General features: G+C 38.1%; 1 protein-coding gene across 1 annotated transcript in view; it reads left to right on the forward strand.

The window, feature by feature from the left end:
- The window catches only part of LOC141987949 (uncharacterized), a 161,987-nt gene that overhangs the window by 55,631 nt on the left and 79,951 nt on the right, over positions 1-26,405 (forward strand). The window contains exons 2-6 of the mRNA XM_074953781.1: positions 7,271-7,420; positions 10,567-10,616; positions 11,971-12,070; positions 15,346-15,434; positions 21,709-21,823. Coding sequence (XP_074809882.1) covers positions 7,271-7,420; positions 10,567-10,616; positions 11,971-12,070; positions 15,346-15,434; positions 21,709-21,823 — 504 coding nt within the window. The remainder of the gene's footprint in view (positions 1-7,270; positions 7,421-10,566; positions 10,617-11,970; positions 12,071-15,345; positions 15,435-21,708; positions 21,824-26,405) is intronic.

Genomic DNA, 26,405 nt, shown 5'->3' on the forward strand with positions numbered 1-26,405 from the left:
ATGTCTCATGGCCTGCAGTCAGATTATCCTGATGGGCCTCATGTGGCCCGCAGACTGCAGGTTGCCCACCATTGATATAGTACTTTTGTTACAATGCAGTAAAATAGCTAAATGTATAGTCAATTGCTTGATTACACTTACAGTTCATTATTGAGAATATTTAAGAGACCAACTATCAAGGCTGATTTCCCCACTCTGGCACTTTGAGTGCAGAAGGTAGGAGCCTGCAAGGATTAAAAAAATTAATTCCTGCCACTCCAGGCTTGTATTAAACTCCCAAGGTTACAGCTTCTCTCTGACCTTGGATGGGTAGATGTTGCCACCACCCAAATGCAAACCCTTTGGGACGCAGGAAGGTGCACTTGGGAATTCCCTCCAGTGGGGTACCCTCAAGCCCTTTCACCCCCCGCCCCTCCCCAGGGGAAGAGCTGAGAAAGAAAACAAAGGAAATTAGTTTTTGCCCTGAGCTAATTAAACAACATATGCCCAAACCCTCTTAGGACACCAAAAATCAAATCTTGTTCTTAAAAAAGGTAAATTTTATTAAAAACAAAAAGAAAGAAAATACAACTGGAAACTTAGGTTTTTGCTAGATTTTAAAAGAGCAATTCCAAAAATTAAGTACCCAAAATAGCTTTCTTGGGGGTTCAGCTTAAAGGTTACAAGCAATCAAACAAAAGCATCTGGGGTTAGCACAGAGGAGTCCACAAGCCAATAAGAAATAACCTAATTGTGTCTTTCTAAACATTCCTAATCTATTTACACATTTGGGAGTTCCAAATAAGTAGTTCTAGGTATGATCTGATGATCTATGATCATACCTGGCTTAAAGCTTCTCACAGCATAACTGCTCCCTGTTCCCCTCTTTCCCAGAGAAAAACACCAGAGAGAAAGGGGAAGTTTTTTTTCCCCATTTTAAAAAGTTCTAGCCTTCCCATTGGCTCTTTTGGTCAGGTGTCCACTCCCTTTCCTTTACCGGGGAGATTTGTTAACCCTTTACAGGTAAAGCAAGAAGAGAACAGCCACCAAGAGGGACTTTATTGCTAACTGGCTAGCTGGCTGTCCATAAAAAGGAGTTAGCCCCCACCTCTTCATTTATTGCACCAACTAACCAAGCTTAGCCAAATTTATTATCTGAAAACAAAGCAGTACAATACAGAAAAGAAAGAGTTAATATGTTACAATTCTGCAAAGCAGTTCTTACAGCATTAGGTTCACTTTACACAGAAGGTGTGCTCCTGAGATATGCATCTGAGACTACATATATGAGAATACATACATATAGACTTATTTTCAGGTTAGAGAGCACTGTCTATATCACTCAAGACTAAAATTTACCAAATAGATTTTTATTTTATTTTTCTGGTCCAATGGCGTACCTTTCTTTATCTCTGTTTTGGATATTACGTTCCAAACCAGTTGCCCATTCTAAACCAGTTACCCAAATTGTATCAGGACAGAGAACGAACATATCTTGCTTTTGACAGGTTTCCTATTTTCAGTTCTGTAGCTGACTTCAACTGTGCAGTGTTGTGGAATACTTGGCATGAGTGAATAGTTATGGGAAGCACATGATACCAGCCAGTTAGTAGAACTACCTAGCATTCACATTTAATATAATGTATACAATATTATTTCCATGCACATAATACCAATTAATATGGTGTGTATGTTTATATAACATATACATTTTGGCTAAGAGTAGTAATTTTGAAATTTCACTGGGACAGAAAAATGCAAGAAAAAGATTAGGAAGTTTATATTATAAATTCAAACTCATATACATGTTTTCTGCTATAACATAATTTTAAAATAAAATCTAAGCTTAGTTTGAATGCCTATGTGTTTTGTTTTTTAAAGTTTTCACATCTTTATTATTGATATGTAGGTTACTTTTTTAATATTTAGCAAAGTTAAAAGGACACTGCTAAGTAATATTTTATTCTTTTAAATTTTTTCATGTGTTATGTTTGTATATTCTTCCTAGGTGCTGGAAAATAATTATTTCCTTTTCATATTTTGTATGATTTTTATTATTATATTGAACGTATATGTTTTCCCTAAATCCTGCATTGTTATCTTAGGCAAATATCCCATGGAAGGCCATAGGAATATAGGATTAGGCCAGTAACACTTTGTTTTGGGCATAAACCAACTTAATGTTTGGCTTCTGTTCTTCCTTGTTGTCAGCATAGCTCTGTGAATAGGGGTTATTAGTTTTTTATCTCAGAACAGAAACAATGGCGGTACCCCGGTAGCAACTCCATAGTTGGGGGTTGTCTTCCAAATTGGGGTTAAAATGGTGTGTAGAAAGGCTTTCAGTATGAAATTTCAGATTTCGTATTTTTTATATAAATTATATATCAATGTTAAGGTAAAGCCACCCAACAGTACATACCCTTTTCTCCGTCACACTCAGGCCTTACTGTTACAATAGCTATCATATACAGCAGAACACACATTATAACCTTAACCCTTCCTCCCTGGGGTTGCCAGTCTTCCAGCACCCCTGGGCCAAACTATCTCCTCTCAGTATACACATTACTTCACCAAAAATTCACAACTAATTGTATTAGGAAAGGTAGTTTGTTAAAGGGATGTAAAGAGGGGAAGGCTGGGGGAGGCAGAGTTAATGTTGCTGTATGATGTCTGTGGTGTATGGTAGTTATTGTAATGGGACAGTGTCGGCCTGTGGGTGGCTTAACTTTTCCTTTTTTGTGTGTGTGTGAATTTGAATCCAATATGTTTGTGTGTGTGTGGGTGTGTGCGTGCGTGCAGTAATAGAGGCAGCGGGGCGATGAGTCATTTGTGGTGCCACCTTCAGTTATATCTCTTGTCTTGAAAAGATGCCACATGTACACCTAGACGTTCGCACCCCCAGCCGGAGCCCTCCCACAACCCAACTCCCAATTTCATGAGCATTCATGGCCCATCATACAATTTCCATACCCCTATGTGGCCCTCAGGCCAAAAAGTTTGCCCACCCCGCTCTAGAAGTTCAAAGTATTATCTATTATATTTCAAATCCAGAGGATATTTCTCACTAGATTTTACTGTCTTTAAGGTGAGCCAAAAATAGTCTCAAATTAATAGGAATTGTTTTTTAAAGGGTTGTACTGCAGTACAATAACAAGTAGTTGCTTCTGCTCCTCAGTGACTGAATGTAAAGACTAAGGTTTCACATTAATATCAACTAATTATTCAATAGAAAATAATATAATTCCATCAGATGAACAGGTTCTAATATTCTTTGAGGTACACAGAGATGGGATTATCTGACAAGACTCAAAATTGCAATACTATTTCAAATTAATAATTTACAACTGTAAACAACCAGCACCTATTTGACATTAAATCTTCACTGATGGGCAGGGGTGAAAGTAAGTCGAGTGACTTACCGGTACGCTGGGGCCAGCTTTGGCCCCTGAAAGGGCGGGGGCTAGGGCAGAAGGGGTGGGGTTGAGGGGGTCAGAGCCAGCCCCCACCCACCCTGTAAGGTAAGTGCTCTGCCCCTCCTTCTCCTCCTCCTTTCCCCCTCCCCCACTGGAGTAGCAGCAGCAATCCGGGGCTCTGGGGTCTATTTAAAGGGCCCGGGACTCCCCTGCTTCTACTGCCCCAGTCCTTTAATTAGCCGCCGGAGCCCTAGGGAAGCGGCGGGGCTCCAGCGGCTATTTAAAGGACTGGGGCGGTAGAAGCAGGGGAGCTGCAGGCCCTTTAAATAGCTCCCAGAGCTCTGGGGTAGCGGGGGCTCCAGGGGCTATTTAAAGGGCCGGGGCTCCAGGTGCTTTGCTGCCCTGGGCCTTTAAATAGCCCCTGGAGCCCTGCAATAGCGGCGACGGGGCTCCGGCAGCTATTTAAAGGGCTGGGGTGGTACAAGCAGGGGAGCCCTGGGCCCTTTAAATAGCTGCTGGAGCCCCGCTGCCGCTACCGCAGGGCTCCAGCAGCGGAGGCTCTGGAGCCACTGCTGGGAGCCCCAGACCCTTTAAATTGCCCCCTGGGGAAGCCAGGCTGCCCCAATACGGTGCACCGGCTCTTGCAGGAATGCCATACTGGGGCGTACCGGCTTACTTTCACCTCTGGTGATGGGAAACCAATTTTCCATCTTGTCTAGATTATTTGGATATATTTCTTCTAAAACATCTCACGAGACTTGCCATCACTGTCTTTCTATGAAAATGTACTTTTGTTTCTGCAGAAACATTTATATTAATATAAAATAACATGCTGGAAATTTGAAAGTATAATTTTTGTAAAATAACCATTCTTTAATATAACCTAATATAATTTGACTTAATTCTTTCCTCTAAAATAAAACACATTGAGGTAAATTTTTGTGGTTGTAGCTGGAACTCTTGTTCAGCTTTTGTTTATTGCTAATGTAAGCTGTCCACTTCAAGACTGATTCATGCAATGTGCTCAATGTCCCTCAGCGGTTTTAAATCCCACTGAATTCAATGCGAGTTGAGAACTCTACACATAACAGGGAGTGGGTTTTTAATTAAACTTATGATCCAGTCTGAATATTTAACTTTTAATGTTAATCAACAACAGTCCTAAATAGCAAACACATCCTTAAAGGGAAACAAATAAAAAGTCTCCCAAATGGACTGAGTTTTAGTCTCACTGTGTTTGTCTGTTGTATCCACATGTTGTGTCTTGTCTTTATATTTTAAGCTCTTTGAGCAGGGAGTGTCTCTCTGTTACATGTTTGTATAGTGAGTAGCACAATGGGGCCCTTGGCTTCTATGCACTACTGCAATACAAATAATAAATAATAATAATAACAGAGTTTTGAAAGAATTTCAAACAACCTGATAAGCAAGATTATTATTTTATTCTAAACTGTATGTTATTAATAAATAACAATCCCTATTCAATGCTAGAGGCTCGTGACTTAAAACAGTACAGCAACAAGTTGCTAACCATCCTTTGAGTTTGAAGTAATTAACATCAGATCCCAGACATATTAAAACTTGAATGCTATCTAAGTGTATATTCTAGTAGACCAAACCTCTAAAGGGCTTTCCTGTTTTGTGCATGCCACCTGCACCACTTAGGTAGATGGTTACTAACTCCCCCCTGAGTTAAATGAGTTCTATTTCCATGCACAAAAAGAGACCCTTTAAAAAAAAATTGGTCTCTTATGTGTCTGCGGCAATACAATTCTGTCAGATTGGTAGGAGGTTTTTTTGCTGTTATTATACCTTCCTGAATTCTGCCCATGCTACTCATAGAATTCAGTTCCTTACATTACTGTATAAGATTTATAAGTTAACTGTATGGTTCTTGGTTTAGTACTTGGTTTGCCTAAAGCAATCTTTTTTGGAAAATCAAATAAATATAAACAATCTGAAAAATTCCTGGCAAAGAACTGGAAGTATCTCAACTAGTAAAAATAAAGATTACATGTCAAAATCTGATCTTACTTTAACTGGTGTAAATCCCCAAAACTTCATGGAAGAAAAGTAATAGGAGAAGTTGAGACGGAAATCGAATGGAATATTGTAAATTTTTATAGAGGATTTATAGCACAACTTTTTTTACCGATCAATTAAAGCATTGAAAGAACTGTAAGCATTCCTTTTTGCTTATGCTGCTGACAAATCATAATGTTTAGAACAGCAAGAAAAATTTCTTAGACTTTATAAAACAAATTAAGTTTCTGGAGTAAACGTGTAATTTCCACTGAAGTCAAAGAGAATATGTTGAGGGCTGTAGCATTTATATTATTGATGGATTGATATTACCAATGGTATCTTAAACCATAGTAACCTGTGCCAAAGGTTTGCACTCCCTAAGGACTATAGTATTAGAATTAGCAGGGCAAGAACCACCATTAGAAATGTCATTAGGTCTGGAGATTCTAGGAACACACAAGGAATGATAGCAGTGACCTCAATGGCATTCAGAAGTTATCAGTCTTCTCTTTATTAAAAACCTTACGACATAGATATTCAATGCCAGAGTTATAGATACATAGACAAGGTGGAGCAACGCCATAAGATGTCCAGCGTCAGTGTTTTCATACTGACATCCACAAAGGTACCATAAAGATGGGTGGCTCTCTCAATAGGTGGTCATCTGTGGATGATTTCCTGATGTATTCTTTCTCCCTATTCATGCTGGGGAACCCCTTTTATGCTGTGTTACACTCATGCCTGTAACCTGTATGCATATGTATGGTGGGCCCAACCCCTTTTCCCTTATTGGGACTTCTACACCCCATGAAATCTGGAGTGACCCACTTTTCATACACTATCCTCTTAGTTCCTCTTATTTTCATTAGCATTTACATCATCAAGTCGCCATGGTGATCTGTGGTTGTTGCAGAATTTTACAATCAGGTATCTTGTGATATTGACAGGTGCATTATGGCATATTTTCCCAAACATCATCTATTAGCATGTTTTACACTAATCTTGTATGTCTAGTGGTACAGGGTTACTCCTGGGTAAGCTCCTCATGTCAACCCTTCTTAAGGCCTAAGACCTAATGTGGCTAAGCTAAACTCTTACAAATCTCAGTCTGCAGGTCTTGCATTACACCGTTACTTTGCTTATATACCTAATATACATTCATCACTCATAAATACTTAGGCAACCTTATACCCCTACAATACTATCCTACTATTCCTATACCTACAACTTAAATCTATTAATCACATATTAATTACATATGAATTAACCACAACAATAGATAACACAATTACATGATTTTTATAAGGTGATTAGCTATTGGGCTAAATTTAGCTCAGTATATGCTGATGGCTGAAATGTGGATGTAGGCAGAATAGAATATGGCATATTCTTTTTCAAGTGACCTGTAAAGAAAATCAGTTAAATATGATGGATGTGGCTTTAACATGCACTGGCATTATAGATGGATATTTTCCAGACTTCTTCTGTAGCTGTAAATATGTAACTGACTGTAACTCTCCTAGAAAATGTAAACGAATGCTATCAGATTAGATGTGAAAGTTTATTATTTCTTGATGTCCACTGTTGGAATAAGCACACTCTCCCTTATATTTTTAATATGTTCTGCTCAGCTAATTAAAGTTAAAATGTGGAGTTGGATACATTCATATCAAGTTATCTGCACTATTAGTTACATGTTGGTTGGTTGATTTAACCACATTAAATAGTCATCATTTTTTAGTTTTGTCAGCTTAACTGCTGCCAACAAAGATTTGTCAGAAGTTGGCAGGTTTTTCTTCTGTCTGTGTTTAAAATTCTTGTTTTTACAGTTGTGGCTGTGTTTTTGTTTTAAGGTTGGAAGGCACTTACCCAAGCACCCTGCAGTCAGCCACCTCTCCATGAGTCCGGAATGTCAAGATAATTCACTGCTAAAAAGGGATGAACAAAACCATGAACTTCATACTCCTCCTCTGAATAGTAACTTCTCAGGATATAACCAAAAGGTAGACAAGAATGGCTGCAATTTCTTAAAATTTTAAGTTCTAAAAATGTGTGCTCTCACTTATTAGACAAGTATGGTGATGATCTTTCTGAAATAATCTCTTTGGCATACTGTCTAGACACAGGAGTTTATTAAAAAAAATGTCTAGTATGAGTGTTTTTTAAATAGTTTACTTTCACATCAAGGCATCAGATATGGAGGTCATTAATTAATCTATTTATCTCTGTGATGAAGAATCACATACTATTATTAATGCATCAAAATTTGGACTTAAATTTTATACTTTTTAGAAGTAATTTCTTCAGTCTCTGGTCTCAGTTTTGCCCCTCCAGTCCACAGAAACCTGTTTTTTGGGTGGCGAGGCTGAAATTCCCCTTGGCCTGAGCATATGACTGGAAGAATTGCAGTTTTTCTCCAGCTGACCATCTAACAAAAGACGAACAGAGACTATTTTAAAAGGGGTTCATTCCCATTGCCAGAACAAGAAGGCTTAATGAGAGGAGAGGAGGAAGGAGGGATTCTGCCTTCCCTGAGGACTTAGACCAAACCTGGAGACTCACAAAAGGAAGTGAGACCAGAGTAAGGGAGATTGCATTCAGGAGTATGTTTTCCATAGATTTGTAACACTCCTGTGCTTTTTAAGAGTAAAGTAAGTGTGTGTGTGTGTGTGTGCGCGCGTGTGCGTGTGTATGAGAGAGAGAGAGAGAATATGTGAAATTCTTTTGCAAAGCCTTTTTCCCTTACTTTATCTGCCACATGTCCCCAAACAGTTAAATTATTAACCAACGCGCCCATGAAGGTGCAGTTCTGTGGGTGTGTGCATAAGCAGCTGGGAAATCTTGAGAGGTTCAGCAATGGTTTCAGGGCCAAGGGTGACCACCTGCAAGAGGGACTTAGCAGGGTCTGTAATAATGATAATCTGATCTGACCCCCTGCATAACACAGGCCACAGAACCTCACCTAGTAATTTCCTTATCAATCCCATAGCTGCTATAGAGTATCTTTTAGAAAGATGTCTAGTCTCAACTTAAAGACTTACTGTGATGGAGAATCCCGATAGGATTACCATATTTCAAGTTCTCAAATAGAAGATACTGCTAGGGGAAATGGGAGCTAAAGGAAAAGGAAGGGTAGAGTTTCTATTGCGATACAATACCATGCCACCCTTACTTCTGTGCTGCTGCTGGCAGCGGCCACCACTGTCCAGCCACCCAGCTCTGAAGGCAGCGCCACTGCCAGCAACAGCACAGAAGTAAGGGTGGCAATACCATACCGTGCCACCCTTAGGTGCTGCCTTCAGAGCTGGGTGGCTGGAGCCAACTGTGAAGGCAGTGCTGCCGCCAGCAAAGAGGACCAAAAAAGAGGTCATGTCCAGGAAAACCTGGACGTATGGTAACCCTAATCCTCCATATCCCTAGGTAAGTGATGCCAATGGTTAGTTGCCCTCACTGTTAAGGATTTGTGCCTTATTTCTAGTCTGAATTTGTCTAGCTTCAGCTCTCAAATCTTATTCTGCCTTTATCTGCTAAATTAGAGAGTCCTACTATCAGATATTTCTTCCCCATGTAGGTACATGCAGACTATGATCAAGTCACCTCGTAATGTTTTCTTGGATAAACTCAATAGCTTGAACTGCTTAAGTATCTGACCATTAGACATATTTTCCAGACCACAGGTCGTTCTTGTAGCACTTTTCTGAACCCTTTGCAGTTTTTCAACATCCTAATTGCAGTATGTACACCAGAACTGGACACAGTATTCCAGTAATGGTCTTGCTAAGGCCATAGATAGAGGTAATACAACATCCCTGTTTCTGCTTGATATTCACCTGCTTATACATTCAAGGATTACATTAGCTCTCTTAGCTACTGGGAACTCATGATCAAGTGGTTTCCTTCGATGACGTTTAAGTCTTTCTCATTGTCACTGCATTGCAGGGCACATCTTGTGTGACCCACATTCTTGTTTTTAGATATATGACTTACCATTTGACTGTGTTAAAATGAATGTTTTGTTAAAAAGAGCCCACTTTCTTAAGTGATGCAGGTCATTCTATATAATTGACCTGTACCCATCATTCTTTACCATTCCACCAATTTTTCTTAGCTTAGTTGCTTCTCCCTTCTTCTCATCACAAATAATCCCCATATCCTTCCTCCTCAGAGCTATTGGCCTTTGTCTTGCCTTATGTTTGCCTTAATTAGAATATAATTTCTTTGGGGTATGAATGTTTGCTCTGTTTTGTAAAAACTATGTACATTAATGATATACATGGTTTTTTAAATTAGAATAGTAATAAACAAGCTTTCTCAGTTAACCCCTCTGACCTTTGCAGTTCTCTCTCCTTGGAGAGCCTAGGTCTAGCAATCTTCAGGGCATAATGCAATATCTTTTTTCTCTTGTATTTTTATTTTTGTTTTAATCTCTACACTGGAAATGTCTAGTTACCCTGGCAACAAGTGCTGTAGAAATGAGCGCAATTTCTAGTTTATTATATGTATCAATATTAATATTATTATTTTAAGCAAAAAAGCTAAGAGATTTAGGATTTTATTTCACATGTCCTACCTGGCACCTAAGTTTTCAAAAAAATGTTTGTCTTTCATTGGGTCAAGATTTAAAGGAAGCATACAAAGTACCTGCAAAACCCCATGCTTGTATATGCAGACTAGGTAACTTGTTTGAATAGTCATGCACTTTACTATCCTTCTGCCTGTTTGCATGCATATATGCAGGTTTTTGTGAGTAATGCATATTATGAAAATTTAGCCCCACTTGTCTTCAAATAATTTTTTGAAATGATTGGTTCTTAGGGGAAATGCAGATTTGAAAACAACAAATAAATAATATGTTTGGATGAAAATAATTTTAAATGCAAATATTATTTTTATAATCCTCCCCCCCCCTGGTTTTAAAGCAAAGAGTGTAGGATTTCAAATAATCTAAAATGGTCTTTTGTTAGTTACAATTATTTAATCTAAAATATTGCATCAATTGAATGTTTATATTTCTTATATGGTGGATATTACTTGTAAAACTTATAGTTAGTTATTAAATAATATTGAAATGTTTCTGTATATTTTAAAGACCAAATTTTATATCTGATGTATTATTTGTATTTATAAACTCTTTTTGTTTTGGTTCCAGAAACTTCAGGAGGAAAATACTAAATTAAAGCATGAACTAGAAGATTTAAGGTATTAATATTCAGTAGTTTATGGCTAGTAGTAAACGGCTACAAGAAGGAGCTCACATTGCTATGGGGGGAGGGCGAAGAGAGAGCAAGAAAGAAATTTACAACTGAAACTCCCCTCCCCCTGCTTTTCTGTCTCTAAAGAAAGCAGCAGTACCATTTACATGTTAACTGATAACTTCTATAAGGTAAAGTTTATATATATATGTAATTCAGAGTCAGTTATGTTATTGATTCTGATTTAATCTCTCTTCCAAGTGGTTTAAGATTCTAGCAGGGGACATTAACACTGATCTAAATGCAGAATTAAAGACTAGTGTGTAGTCACTGTGCATGCTCATTTCAGAGGAAAACAGAGTTGTAACTTGAAAATCACATGTGCTATTGCAGATAAAATGAGGGTATGTGTCTGAAGAACTATTTGTGCTTGCTTCCCAGTTAAAGGGACAGGAGGAAGCCTCGTAAGAGCTGTTTCCTAATTAGAGCTGGTTGGAAAATTTTCTCAAGTGTTTTACTAGAAAATTCCATTTCAATTAAACTGATTTTTTTTGCAGAATCTTATTGATTTTGATGAAATTTCCCATGAAAACAAATATTTCCACGATGAAAAAATTTTCATTTTAGAAAATTTTGTTTAAGAAAAAATTCAAATTTGTTTCAAAATGAAATGTTTCTTTAGAAATGTGTTTTTTCACTTTTATATTTTTATGTATTTACATTTTTATATTATTTCATAACATGTCAATACATAAAAGGGCCTTGTATTTCCAGCTAGATTTCATTCAGGTCTCTATCTTGGTCTGTTTGATCCTTTTTGCAGAGGTTGGGATGGGCAAAGGCTCCATCTCAAAGAAAGAAACGTGGTCAGCCCTCAACAGAAGGGGGGCCACTCAATCTCTCGCTCACCTAAACAATGGGACAAATAATGAAAAAAAACAATAACAGGAGTGGGATCACAGGTTCAAAAAAGGGATGCAGAAGGGAAAACACTGAGTAGATAACTCTTAACAGTGCCCACTGCTACAAAAAAGAATCAAGGGAATCAGGGGACACTGCCCAGGGAATTCAGTCCAGACCTCTGTCTCAGTTTGATTCGTGGATAGGTGCATTATATGGGAGTAATAATATGGGCCATACAGTTTCATGTCAGGGGCACAGCAGTCCAAACAATGAACATTCACCCTTTACCTTACATTTCCTGACTGTATGTGCAGTTTTGCAAATTGAGGCTGAAAGTTTGATCTGTGCTTCAGAATAATTTCTAGAATTGCATCAAAATGTTTTAGGTAAAGGTCATCTTGTGGGATTTTTTATTATACTTGGCTTCATAATATGTAGTGTAATATTTTGTTTCCTAGAAGTCAGTATGCCCAGCTTATAGAAGAAGGGAAGAGTGAATGTTTTGATGAAAGACGTGTCCGTCTTTTGAAGGCACAAGTAATGCAGCTGGAGAGGCAGGTAATAATGTGACACTAGGAAATAAGAACTAGTTTGTATTTCAAATAATCTTTTTTTCTTCTGAAACTGCTTGCTCTAATGTGGAAATAGAATTTTTGTTCACAGGTAGGTGTACAATAGTAGATCCCCAGCATTGTGGTCCATGCTTCTAGCACAAGGCTGGAAAGAACTCCATGAGTATAGACTTACGGTATGCAGTGTAGTTGTAGCCGTGTTGGTCCCAGGATATTAGAGACAAAGTGAGTGAGGCAATATCTTCTATTGGACCAACTTCTGTTAGTTAGAGAGACAAGCTTTCAAATAAAAGGAGTACTTGTGGCACCTTAGAGACTAACAAATTTATTTGAGCAGAAGCTTTCGTGAGCTACAGCTCACTTCATCGGATGCTTACGGTCAAATAAATTGGTTAGTCTCTAAGGTGCCACAAGTACTCCTTTTCTTTTTGCGGATACAGACTAACACGGCTGCTACTCTGAAAGCTTTCAAATGTGGCTTGAAATCTTGTCTCTCACCAATAGAAGTTGGTCCTCACCCACCTTGACTCTCTCTAGATTTATAGGACAGGGCAATTCTTCCTTCACACCCAGCAGCAATCCATTAACACTAAGGAGATATAGTGTTGCCTGTCTACTATCCGGCTGTTCTTTTTTCATTTGTAATAGCAGAGCTCGCACTGCTGCTCTATCATTCAGAAAAAGCTGTCTGAAGCTGATACATTTGGAATTTTCCTGAGATTTTCCTTAGGATTTCAATTAATCTGCAAACCCCACAAGAAATTGTAGTTCTGTAGACCTCCAAAATATTGAACAAATGAACAAATTTTTATAATTAAAGTAGTCCCAATTTCTAATTAGATATACATATATCATTTGCAGTGTTGTAGCTATATTGGTTCCAGGATATTAGTAAGACAAGTTGTGGGAGGTCAGCTCTTTTATCGGACCAACTTCTGTTGGCGAAAGAGACAAGCTTTCGAGCTACACAGAGCTGAAGAATAAAAACTTTAATTTTGTCACTAAAATAAGCCTGATATACTAAATATATAACATATTGAACAAGAAGATGCCATTTTTACGTAATATTTTAGAGTGGAACACGCTTTAAGAGGTTGAAGGTTGAGCTCAAGCTATCTGACAGCTACTTTCTACACCTTATATAAATGTGAAAAGTTTGAAAGCCCTTTCAATATGTCTTCACCAAGAGAAAATAAATTGAGAGCTTAAGGCTATGAAACTGTATTTGTAACCTACATAAAAGGGCCTTGTAAGTGGATAAGAAGGATAATTGAACAGTGAGATGGAAATTTTTAGCATGATGCTCAGGGATTTAGATGCATTAACATTAATGGCACCTAATGTCTAAATCCTATCACTGAAAATTTACTCCTTGGCATTTCAGTTACCTACCAAGTCCTAGTTGAGTATATGAGAACTAAGAATAGCCACAAACAGTGATATTTATTTTGAATTTTTGTATATGGCAGTCTGTGTCTGTTCTGTATAGGTTCTTACACCATGTTCATCACTGTAGCATCTTAGAGCCTTCCAGAAGTGCATTGAGCACCATGACTAACATTTTTCTGTGCGTGTGCCACACTTAGCACAATAGAGTCCTGGTCCCCCTCTTAGGCAGTGCTGTAATACAAATAGTGAATAATAATATCTGTCACAAACTTGTTCTCTTATCTGATTCCCCAAGGGAAGAAGTTTATGCAGTGGAGTGTTTTGTTTTGAAATTTACACACACACACACATGCGCGCACACACATGCGCATACACACACACACATTGGCTATATGTCTGTCTTACAGATTGCAAGGTCCTGGATGTGGACCTTACACTTAGAGCAGAAAGTGGTGAGGTTTTGGTTCCTGGGGGAATTCATTCCACTGTTTTGGGCTGACTCCCAGAAAATCTCTGTCTCATGCACAGATGATTCTGGTCTGTATTGTAGGAAGTTCTGTTCTGCATTACTTTCCTAGCATTTTGATATGATCACATTTTGTATTTTTATTAAAATTCATTACGTTGTGGAGGGCTTGCACCTGGAACCCACACAGTAACACTGAACATGAAAAGTGCAGCATAGGAGTGTCTGCCCTGTATATTGCAGTGGTAGATTCTGCCACAACTTCAGAAAAGTCTACTTGAAAGGGAGTGTTGGGAGAACAGCCACTGAACCTGCAGTCCCTTCTAGGTAATACTGCTGGGGAAGCTGTAATTCACAGTTATTCATAATGACAAAGAATAGTCCTGGCATGAGGGGAAGACGGAGAAACCTGGTGGTTAAGGAACTTACCTAGAACGTAGGAGACCAAAGTTCAAGTCCCTGCTCGAAGTGATTATCAATTTTTTTTTTAATAAAAAATGGTTACAGTTTCAGCTGGAGAAATTGAAAGAAACCTACTCCAGAATATCCCATAGGCTAGGGCACTCTCCTAAAATGTGGGAGACCCCAGTTCAAACCTTTTTTCCATATCAAGGGGGAAGTTGAACCTGGATCTCCCTCATTCCTGGTGATTGCTCCAATCACTGGGTTAAAGATTATAAGGGGGGCCACACACACCAACAGTGCTCGGTATCTTAGTCCCACTCCCTGAAAAATTTGGGGTCTGAAACAAGTCAGCAAATTCATGTCAAATTCATGAATTGTTTTGGGTTGCCCAAAACTCCATTTTTTTGAAAATAAAGTATTAGGCCAAAATATTTTTGGCCAGTTCTGGTTGTAGGTGGGATGAAGATGCCAGCTGTTTGAAACTGAATTAAAACAAAAATTTGACTTAGAGAATTTGATGCCCACTCATTGGTGGAATGGATGGGTGAGGGGGTAGAGGGATTTTCTCTAAAATACACTGATTGGTTCTGTAATTTTTAGGAAGGCTCACATTGACAGACTTATAAAGCCAATGATCCATTTGCCTTTTTGAAGGTTATTTGCAATAAACAGAACTAACCACTTAAAAATAAAAAGCTGCTTCAGGCACTCATTGTATTACTTTTTCTGTACTTTGGTATACTTGTTCATGTACTGTTTTCCCATGATAACTGAGCTCTCTATTTTATTAGATGAGATAAAACTACTCAATGAATGAATGAATGAATTAAAAGCATAAAAAAATAGTTCTTGAGGGGGGGAAATGACAAATTATAAGGATAATAAGCAGCAAGATAATAAATAATATCTGAGCAGAATGCTTCATAAAATGTATTTGCAGAAGAAAAATAAACACTCTGAATATGCATTTAGAAATAATTTTATTAATAATTTTCCAATAGGTGGTCCTACTTACAGAAGGATTAAGTTCTCGAGCAGTCCTTATGCTGGAATTAAAGAATTCCCTAGAGTCTCTTAGTGAGAAACTCGGGTAAGGAAATAGAGGAAACATTTGTATGTTTTGCCATTTTCTTTGACGAAATTTGCCCTAATGCTGATGTCCTACACCAGGGCCTCGGTGGACACTGTAAATCCAATGTTAAGGGCTTTAAATATGATATAGGGGCTTGTGCGGGCCCTCTGCATAGGTGTAAATGTCACCTTTTAGTCTTACTAATATGTGCATCATGGCTTTATTTGGAGTGGGATTTATGCCCTAGGTAAATTAGAATAGTGGAAATTGTCTGTCTGAACTTTGAAGATTAAACTGTCTTTTAAACCTTATTTCCCATAGCATTTGCTCTCCCCATTTACTTTTTATCCTACTAGAATTTGTTACAGAAAAAATAGAATGGTATTGGGCCCAAAACAGAGTCCTTTGGGATCTCACTTGATTCTTCTTCTGAACTTGACAACTAATCAGTAGTTGCTCTTATTTTAAAAAAATATATATTTTCTGTGTAGTCAGTTGCATATTCATCTTATGCTCAATCTGCATTTCACTAACTATGGGGAGGGGCTGTGGAACAATATTCAATGCCTTACTCAAGTTGAAGTGTACTGAGTCAGATTTTTAGTGTGGTCTCTCCTTTTCTACATGCAGCTTTTCGTAGATGGTCTCTTTCACATATGTGTTTGCATGGTATAATTTTTGTGCAGAAATTATAGAATTGACGTATACAGATTTCATTTGCATTTGAAGGCTATAGTACACAAAAGAGAGTGCACACAATAGCTGCACAAATAGAGGGCAGATTTAGCCCCCTTTGAAATCTGGTCTGTCAGGTATGTATTTGTTCCTATTTGTTCTTCTCGTGTACCATTTGAAACCTCAGGGTGCACTTATATAACTATTTTAAAAAATACATGTAAAAATATACCTGACTTGACAAATATGGATATTAACCCTTACACAAATTTCTCTCTCTCATTCCCCACCACAAGAAAAACCCTCTCCATTTGGCCATATCCTCAAAAAAATTAAGAAATCCTGAATAAATAGGCTGAGCTTCACAGCATGGCAACAAAAATGGTTAGGGGACTGGAACACATGACTTATGAGGAGAGGCTGAGGAAACTGGGATTGTTTAGTCTATGGAAGAGAAGAATGAGGGGGGATTTGATAGCTGCTTTCAACTACCTGAAAGGGGGTTCCAAAGAGGATGGAAGTAGACTGTTCTCAGTGGTAGCAGATGACAGAACAAGGAGTAATGGTCTCAAGTTGCAGTGGGGAGGTTTAGGTTGGATATAAGGAAAAACTTTCACTAGGAGGGTGGTGAAGCACTGGAATGCGTTACCTAGGGAGGTGGTGGAATCTCCTTCCTTTGAGGGTTTTTTTTGAGATCAGGCTTGACAAAGCCCTAGCTGGGATGATTTCGTTGGGGATAGGTCCTGCTTTGAGCAGAGCGTTGGACTAGATGACCTCCTGAGGTCCCTTCCAACCCTGATATTCTATGATTCCATGATTCTATGACCTAAATGTAATCTAAATGTGGTACTGTTGGACAAGAGGGAATGTGTTCCAGAGCAGAGGTAATTCATCAGAAAATATTAAAGACTTTCCTACCGTTTTGAAATCCATCTCTTCCTTCTACTTTATAGAAATAAGAACAGCCATACTGGGTCAGACCAGTGGTCCATCTAGTCCGGTATCCTCCCTTCTGACAGTGGCCAGTGCCAGATAATTCCAAGGGGATGAACAGAACAGAGCAAATACCAGTGATCCATCCCCAGCTTGTGGCAGAAGGAGATTTAGGGACACCATGAACATGGGGTTGTGTCCCTCATTAATAGCCATTGATGGACCAATCCTCTGTGAATTTATCTAATTCTATTTTGAATCCAGTTATACTTTTGGCCTTCACAACATCCCTTGACAATGAATTCCACAGGGTGACGGTGTGTTATGGGAGAAGTACTTTCTTCTGTTTGTTTAAATCCTGCTGGCTATTAATTTAATTGGATTTAGTTCTTGTTTTATGTGAAGGGGTAAATAGCACTTCCCTATTCACTTTCTCCACACTATTCATGATTTTATAGACCTCTATCATATCCTTAGTCATTTCTTTTCTAAGATGAACAGTCCCAGTCTTTTTAATCTCTCCTATGTGGAAGCTGTTCTATATGCCTAATAATTTTCATTGCCTTTCGCTGCACCATTTCCAGTTCTAATACACCCGTTTTGAGATGGGGTGACCAGAACTGCGGTATTCAAGGTGTGGGCATATAATATTTTCTGTTTTGTTGCCTATCCCTTTTGTAATGGTTCCTAATGTTCTGTTAACTTTTTTGATTGCTGCTGCACAACGAGCAGATATTTTCAGAAAACTGTCCACAATGAGTCCAAGATCTCTTTCTTGAGTGGTAACAGCTAATTTAGACCCCATCATTTTGTATGTATAGTTGGGATTATGTTTTCCAATATGCATTACTTTGTACTTACCGACATTGAATTTCATCTGCCACTGTTTTGTCCAGTCACCGTTTTGTGAGATCCCTTTGTTACTCTTTGCAGTCAATTTTGGATTTAATATCTTGAATAATTTCATATAATCTGCAGATTTTGCTACCTCACTGTTCACCTCCTTTCCAGATCATTTATGAATATGTTGAACACAACTGGTCTCATTACAGATCCAGAGAACCCCACTAATTTCCTCACTCTATTGTGAAAACTGACCATTTTTGTATACTTTGTTTCCTATCTTTTAAGCAGTTGCTGATCCATGAGGACCTTCCCTCTTATCCCAGGACTGCCTAATTTGCTTAAGAGCCTTTGGTGAGGGCCCTTGTCAAAGGCTTTATGAAAGTCCAAATACATTGTATCAACTGGATCTCCTTGTCCTCATGCTTGTTGACTCCCTCAAAGAATTCTAATAGATTGTAAGACATGGTTTCCCTTTCCAAAAGCCATTTTGACTCTTCCCCAATATACCATGTTTATCTGTGTGTCTGATAATTCTGTTTTTTACTATAGTTTCAAACAATTTGCCTGGTCCTGAGGTTAGGCTTACCGGCCTGTAATTGCCAGGGTTGCCTATGGAGCCTTTTTAAAAAATCGAGATGATGTTAGCTACCCCCCTCCCCAGGCTGATTTCAGTGATAATATTCCTTCCATAGTTAATAATTCTGCAATTTCATATTTGAGTTCCCTCAGTTCTCTTGGGTGAGTACCATCTGATCCTGGTGACTTATTACTGTTTAAGTTATCAGTTTGTTCCAAAAAACTTCTCCATTGACACTCCAACCTGGGACAGTTCCTCAGATTTGTCACCTAAAAAGAATGGCTTTGGTGTGGGGATCTTCCCCACATCCTCTACAGTGAAGACCAATGCAAAGAATTCATTTAGCTTCTCAGCAACAACCTTGTCTTCTCTGAGTGCTCCTTTAGCACCTCAATTGTCCAGATGCCCCAGTGAGTGCTTTGCAGGCTTCTTGCTTCTGGTCTACTTAAAAAAAATGCTGTTAGGTTCTTGAAATTCTGTCTTGCCCTGCCATATTGTATTTTTGCACTTTACTTGCCAGAGTTTATGCTCCTTTCTATTTTCCTCATTAGGATTTGATTTCCGATTTCTAAAGGATGCCGTTTTGCCTCTAACTGCCTCTTTTGCTATGTTGGTGGCATTTTTTGGTTCTCTCTTCTTTTTTTTATTTGGGGCATATGTTTAGTTTGAGCTCCTATTACAGTGTTTTTAAATAGTCTCCATGCCATTTTCAGGCATTTCACCCTTGTGACTGTTTCTTTTAATTGCCATTTATCTAGCTTTCTCATTTTTGTGTAGTTCCCTTTATGAAGTTAAATGCTGCTGTGGTGGGTTTCTTTAGCATTTTCCCCCCTGCAAGGATGTTAAATTTAATTACATTATGGTCGCTATTACTGAGCAATTCAGCTATATTCACCTCTTAAACCAGATCCTGTGCTCCACTTAAGACTACATCTAGAATTACTTCTCGCCTTGCGAGTTCCAGTACAAGCTGCTCCAAGAAGCAGTCATTTATGGTGTCTAGAAATTTTTTCTCTGCATCCCTTCCTAACATGACACATACCTACTCAATAAGAGGATAGTTGAAATCTCCCATTATTATTATGCCTTTGTAGCCTCTCTCATCTAACTGAGCATTTTACAATCACCATTGCTATCTTAGTCAGGGTTTCCTGCTGCTGTACTCTTATTGTTTGTTTAGGAGTATAGCAGTATAGTCAGGGGTGAAAGTAACAAGACTTACCAGTACGGGGGCCTGGCTCTGGGCCCCCAGAAGGGGTGGGGCCAAGGGTTGAAGGGGTGGGGCTGGGGTCAGCCTCCCGCAGCCAACTCATCTGTGCTGCCTGGCCCATGTTGCCTGGGGCTCTGGTGGAGATTTAAAAGGGCCGTTGCTGTGGTAGCAGTGGCGGTGGCAGCTGGGAGCCCTGGGCCCTTTTAAATCACCAGGCCCTGGAGCACCTGCCATCAGTGGCCCTGCTAGCAGGGTCCCTGCTGGCAGGGCTGCTGACGGGGTGGGGTGTGTTTAAAAGGGGCAGCGATGGATGTCAGCTGCATAGGGGCTGGTACTGGTGGCCACTTCTTACCAGTACACCGTACCGGACCATATCAGCATACTTTCACCCCTGAGTATAGTATTATTGTTCAGTAAAATTCATTAATGAAAATATATTACATTTTAGAGATGTTATATCATATGCAAATGAAAAAAATGGAAAGGTTTTTTTTTTAATTATGTGCTTAAAATTTTCATTAGTATAAACTATTAAAACAGGTTAAATATTATAATAATAGGCCCTGGTACTCTCTATAAGGTTTGCTCAGATGGAGGTCTGCACTCACGCATATCTAATAGCAGAACCGGGGCCATAGAATAGATTTTAATAAAGGGACAGGCTGTTAGCTGAGAGGACAAAGACGGATGCTCTGAGGAAGTTGCAATGATGTCTTCACAATCTGTCGCTGATGAGACAGGGTATTTATTTAGAGTAAAAATCTGTAAAAATCTTTCTGTTCAGATTTGCTGAGGTCCTCTATTTACAGTTGAAATTAAAGAATTACAAAAATGTTTCATTTTTTGGTTTTCTTTCAACCATCTCTTAGTGCCTAAAATGCTGTTATAAACCTCTTATGGAACTAAGTTACATGCAGCAGGACAGCATGGTGTTTGGTCTATATTGAGTATGTTGATTATTTCAATTTAAACCTTATAAGGCACCCATACACCAAACAAATACTTGCTGAAAACAATAATAAAAATAATAAAATGGTATGAGTGAAACTACCTAGTCAAAGAATTCCAATGTCCCTAATACAAATTTAGTACTTGATTGCAACCTAAGAGGTACCTCAACAGTAATGTATTATAAAGCATTCTGTTATATGTTGTAATGTAAGCAGTCTTTGGATTTTCAAGTGTTAAAATAAATGTAAATGTGAGATGTCTTACTTCTGCTGCAGTGTTCCACCCCTCTTAGCCAATCAGGATTCTGAAATATCCTAAGAGATTAATAAGATTAGTGCTATTTTACTAAGGGTATGTCTACACTACGATAATTATACTGGCATAACTATGTCAGTGTAGTTATGCTGGCATAAACCTGTAGTATAGGCGCAGCCTACACCAATGGAAGGGGTGTTTCTGACCGTGGAGGAACACCACTTCCCTGAAGTTAGCTATATGGATGGAAACATTCTTCCATCGACATAGCTGCATTGACACTGGGGTTTAGATCAGCACTGTTTTATATCCATACCCCTGACTGACCTAGCTATGTCAATCTAACTTTAAAGTGTAGGCAAAATCTTATATTTCTTAGGAACAGTAGGGGATCCTGGATGCCTGTTAGTCAACATGTGATAATTAAAAATAAGAGCTAGCAGACAATTAGATTGGGGAACACTAGGGTTTCTTAAATATTTCAAAGGATCAAAGAACTTATATAGCACATTGTTATCTAGCCTAAACTGTGCTTTCCAAACATACTTTTAAAATCTGTATTCAGTTTATCTGTCTAGTATGTCTAAATATAAATGCATCTCTGATTTATAAAGAGGCTTGCTTTAGTCTCTACAAAATCTGCATTGACATAACCCAACTGGAAAAAAAAAACTTGATTTCTTTAAAACTTCAAAATAGATTTTGCTTCGGATGCTTAGCTTTTGAATCTATACTAAATGAGTTGTGGTTGCAAATATTGTTTTGTGCACAAATATGAAACTGTACATAATATAGCTTTACTATATATATGAACATATATGTATACATATTTTTTTAAAACACAGGTCTTTACTTGACTTTGAAAACCATTCTTCTGAAGTACCAGTTGCCCGAGCTGAACTTACACAAATGATTGAAATATGTCAGGCCCTGAGAAACAGGCTGCAAAGAAACCATCAAGTAAGTTGTTACTATATCAGGATTTTATGTTAACTTCTCTTGTTTTGTTCACTTATTGTTTTAAAGTTTAGGTTGTGGGTTGTTTGTAGTTATCATAATTTGGATTGTGCTTTTAAATACTCATTGCCATAATAAAAAGTTTAACATAAAATTTTCTTGCCTTCTGAGTTGATTTCTAGTTTCCAGCAATATTTTGATGATGTATAAGGAAACAGTTCTCTTTTTTCCCCACAGAAAGTTAATTTCCCCTTCCAGAAATCAAACAGAGGTTTTCATTTTGTATCTTTACATCACCAAGTAATAATGGTACTTTTGTTAAGACGCTTGGCTTTCAAAAAGGTAGGCATGTAATATGAACATAAGAACATAAGAATGGCAATACTAGGTCAGACCAAAGGTCCATCTAGCCCAGTATCCTGTCTTCCCACAGTAGCCAATGCCAAGTGCCCTAGAGGTAATGAACAGAACATGTAATCATCAAGTGATCCACCCCTGTTACCCATTCCCAGCTTCTGGCAAACAAAAGCTAGGGACACCGTCCCGGCCCATCCTGGCTAATAGCCATTGATGGACCTATCCTTCATGAACTTATCTAGTTTTTTTGTGTATCTTTGTGTAATCATTATAGAGATTGCCAAAGATATTGACTATGGTGGACAATCCAAGAGCAATGGCATGTGTAAATTGTTAATGGGAACACAATCTTCCTTGTAGTCTATCTTACCCAACAGTTAGGGAGAACAAAACATAAAGTATTCATATCAAGACAGATATAAGCATCACAGCACATTGCATACGAGAAATCACCTTTCATTTGTGGATTGAGAAATATCCAAACATTGCAAACATTTATGCACATGCTTAATTTTAAGCATGTGAGTATTTTCACTTTTTTCAGTGGAACTGCCCACGTGTTTTAAATTAAGTACATGGTTCTCTTTACATAATTTCATTGGATAGCTGGATATCTAAGTATAAGCATGACTTCCTGAGCCTGGAGGATGTTACAGAATATAATAAGTCTGAATCTATTAAGTCTAAACCTGCACATTTGTATATAGTCCATAAATTAAACATATCCCTCCCTAATTGATTAATTACATCTGGTAAAATACCAGACTGATGACTGTTGAATGTAAATGAGATGAAGAAAGGAAACATTTGTTCCCACAGAGCTGGAAAAGATATTTATGATTATTTGTGCAAAATCACTTTAGCATTTGTGATCCCTTTAACACCTCCTTTCCATGAATATTAGTATGAGGGCTTTGTTTTGTTTGTTTGCAAAAATGTTCACTGGAAGAAAAGGTGGCTGGAATACTCATATATGTGTTAGCATAAACCTTCATGCCACAAATGACTAATTCAAGCCCTCTGCCTTTAACAGAAGTTGTAGTCATCTAATTATGGAGTAGGAACCATAGCATACAACTTAGGTTAATGATCACACAAGGCAAATACAGTAGATTCAGCTTATTAGCAGCCCCTTAATTGCTAGCAAAAAGTTGTCTTTGTCCGGCAGTTGCAAATGAGTGGAAGGTAGGTTTGTGGGGCTATAGCCAGGAAGGAAGTGCTGAGATGTGCCTTCCCTGGTTGCACTCCTGCAAACCTTCCTGTGGGCAGGGCAGCTGTAGGGAGGAGGGCTGCTGCCTGGATGCTGGGGCTTTCTATGGGGAGCCAGGATGCTGAGTGCCCACAGAAGTATACAGTACTTCTCCCTGTGCTCTCCAGGTGTCAGAGCTCAGCATGTCTCAGTGCTTTCTTCCCTGGGTGCAGCCCCTGACAGGGTGCAGCCTGAAGACAGCAGGGAGCCTGCAGCCCCTTACCTCCTGGTCCTTGTGAGCAAGCAGGTTTTCAAGGCTGCAGCCCCACAAGGAAGCACTGGGATGTGCTGAGTACCTGCCACTGGAAGGTTTGTGGGGCTGCAGCCAAGAAGGCATGTCTAAGCTCTTCCTTCTGTGGCTGCAGCCTTGAAAACCTGCCTGCAGCTAGGGCCATTCTCCAAAAAATGTTCTTAATAAGCAACATGCAATTGCAGATATCCAAATCCCATTAACTTTAAAGTCAATGGGATGGCATTGGTTCTTGGCAATAGGTTGCTATTAACTGGAAGTTGTTAATATGCAGGTTGCTATTAAGCAGAATCTATTGTAGATACAGAAAAGACTAAAAAAAAAAAAACAGTTTGCAAGCAATTTATAGATTGAAATTTGTTCCCATTAAAGGTTTGTCAAATAATTGTGACTGAACAAATTTGTAAAAATGAGTCAACGCATGGATAATTTGCAAACAAAATTGAGAGCTGAATTTATTGAATATATTGTTTTTCTATGAATAGTTAGACCACCTCTACTTTTCAGTAGACAATTTTTCATTCTTCAGCTATCCATCTCCAGCTACCTGACCTTTCCCTCTGGAGAAGAAAATGTTCATTGTTACCCAAAAGAAAGCGTTATGCAAAAGATGCAACTCATGTATAATCTACATTTACAGCTTCTGAAGTAATGAAATCTGGGAAGAGTTTTCTTCCAGAATCAATTTTAAACCCCAGCAGATGGTACAAAGATTTGCTCCAAGTCACAATAGAGAGACGGGAAGGAGGAAAAATCCCAGTCTAAGGATTAATTGGATATGGATAGTTGGATGATAAAAAATGAATTTTCTGTTCTTACTGTTAGTTTCTAGTGATGACATGAACAGTGGCAAAAGCACTAAAACAATACATGATTGTATTTCAAACAAAATTTTTGTCCATTTTTTATTCTGTCCTCCATTTGGAATGTTATCAATATATTACAAACCCATTATATATGTTGGAGGGCCAGGTCAAGGTTATTCTGCTGGAATAGCTTTAGACATGTTATCCTTGATTATGTTTAAAGGACTGGGTACCCTCAGAAGCTTTGATTCCACAATGTGGACATATTCCCCAGCTACCTTTATATGTAGGTCAGTTTCACTAGTACTAGTAAGATCATTTAGGTCTGTTCCTCTCTCCAGGTTTGCAAAGACATTTTCTTCTATAATGCTAATTTGTTAAGGGTTTCTATGTTTTAGATGGCATTTATAACTGAATACTTATATAAAATTTAAATCCTACATTTAAATGTTTTCTATTAATTCTTTTAGTGATTTTTATACAGTACTTTTGTTCAGTGGTTTATTCTGAAAGGTTAGAGAAACTCAAGTTGAGAGCTAGTCTCTCTGTTTTCTTTTTAGAAGGCTTCATTTTACAAATTTAGTTTAAAATGTATAGTCTTTTGAATTTCTAGTTGTTGGGTGCAGTATTATTCATTTCAGATAAAGATTATTTTCAAAAAGTAAATGTTAGTGTTTTTAGAGTCTCATTTTCAGTGGTGCTGAGCATTCATTGACAACTGATATCAGTGGAAACTGTAGGTCCTCTGCACCTCCGAAGTCCAAACCCTTAATATACATGAGCATTACAAAAATTTTCCACTGGGTGGCTACTATGATTGAGAATGTAGTAGAGTTCAGGTGATGGCTTTGGAATGACTTTTTTTTCTAAATAAACAGTACTTCACTGGCTGAAGAAGAAATACACCCCAATTTTCCATTGCTAATAATGTATAGTAACAGTTTATGACCTAAATGGAAACAGTGTAAGAAAGCAATGTATTTTCTATATTTGAACTATTCCACTCCATCATATATAAATGGTATTTTTTTTTCTGAGTTGGGATAAGTGCTTTTGACAAATTTCAGTATGATTGGATCTTGTAATTAAATGTTTGAATAGAGAGACTCATAACATTCTGTCATTTGTTCTATACAAGAATAATATAGAATGTCTGTGAAGATCAATTTGAGTGATTTTAAATTCAGAAAATTATATTATCTTTAATGCTTTGCTAAAAATGATTTGAAAGTAAGACTTTAATGTTTAAAAAAACAAATATAAAGTTATTCTGTTGCAGAATATTGAATGTAACAGAATCAATGAAAGTCATATTGATCCACCTATGTTCCTTAATTAGAAATAAAGGTAAAGGCTATGTCTATTGAGACCTTTTGTATTAGAATGCTATAGAGCTTAGGATCTCATCTGTTTTTTATCATAGTTTGGTTCTCCTTGCAATAATTGAAACATTTGATGGGGAACCAAAATATTTTTTTTAATAATAGCTATATATGCAAGAAACAAAGCACCGGTGCCCAGAGGGCTTAAAGTCAAAGCTTCTTTAGACCTCACTCTTCCTCCCCCTCGCCCCCGTCCCCCACCTCTTCAAATCTGGTTCTAAAAGAGGAAATTAGGGTGGGTAGGGAAATGAATCTTACACTGTTTTCTGTGTCACATTGTAAGCAGCACATTACTACTCTTCTGTAAGTATATTTTTCACAGATGTAAGATGTAAAATCATCCTTCTGACCCCCAGTAGAGCTGTACTGGCAAAAGGCCTACTATAGATGCAATTATGCTGACAAAAATATTGTTTTGCTGGGGTAGCTTATTTTACACGAAAAATGGTATAAACTATATTGGCAAAACTGGTATAAACTACATTACATTATAAACTACTCTGAAACCTGTCATACATTAGGAGGGTTTGCCTGTGTAGCT

The sequence above is a fragment of the Natator depressus genome, chromosome 5 (assembly GCF_965152275.1).
Source record: "Natator depressus isolate rNatDep1 chromosome 5, rNatDep2.hap1, whole genome shotgun sequence".
Lineage (NCBI taxonomy): Eukaryota > Metazoa > Chordata > Testudines > Cheloniidae > Natator > Natator depressus.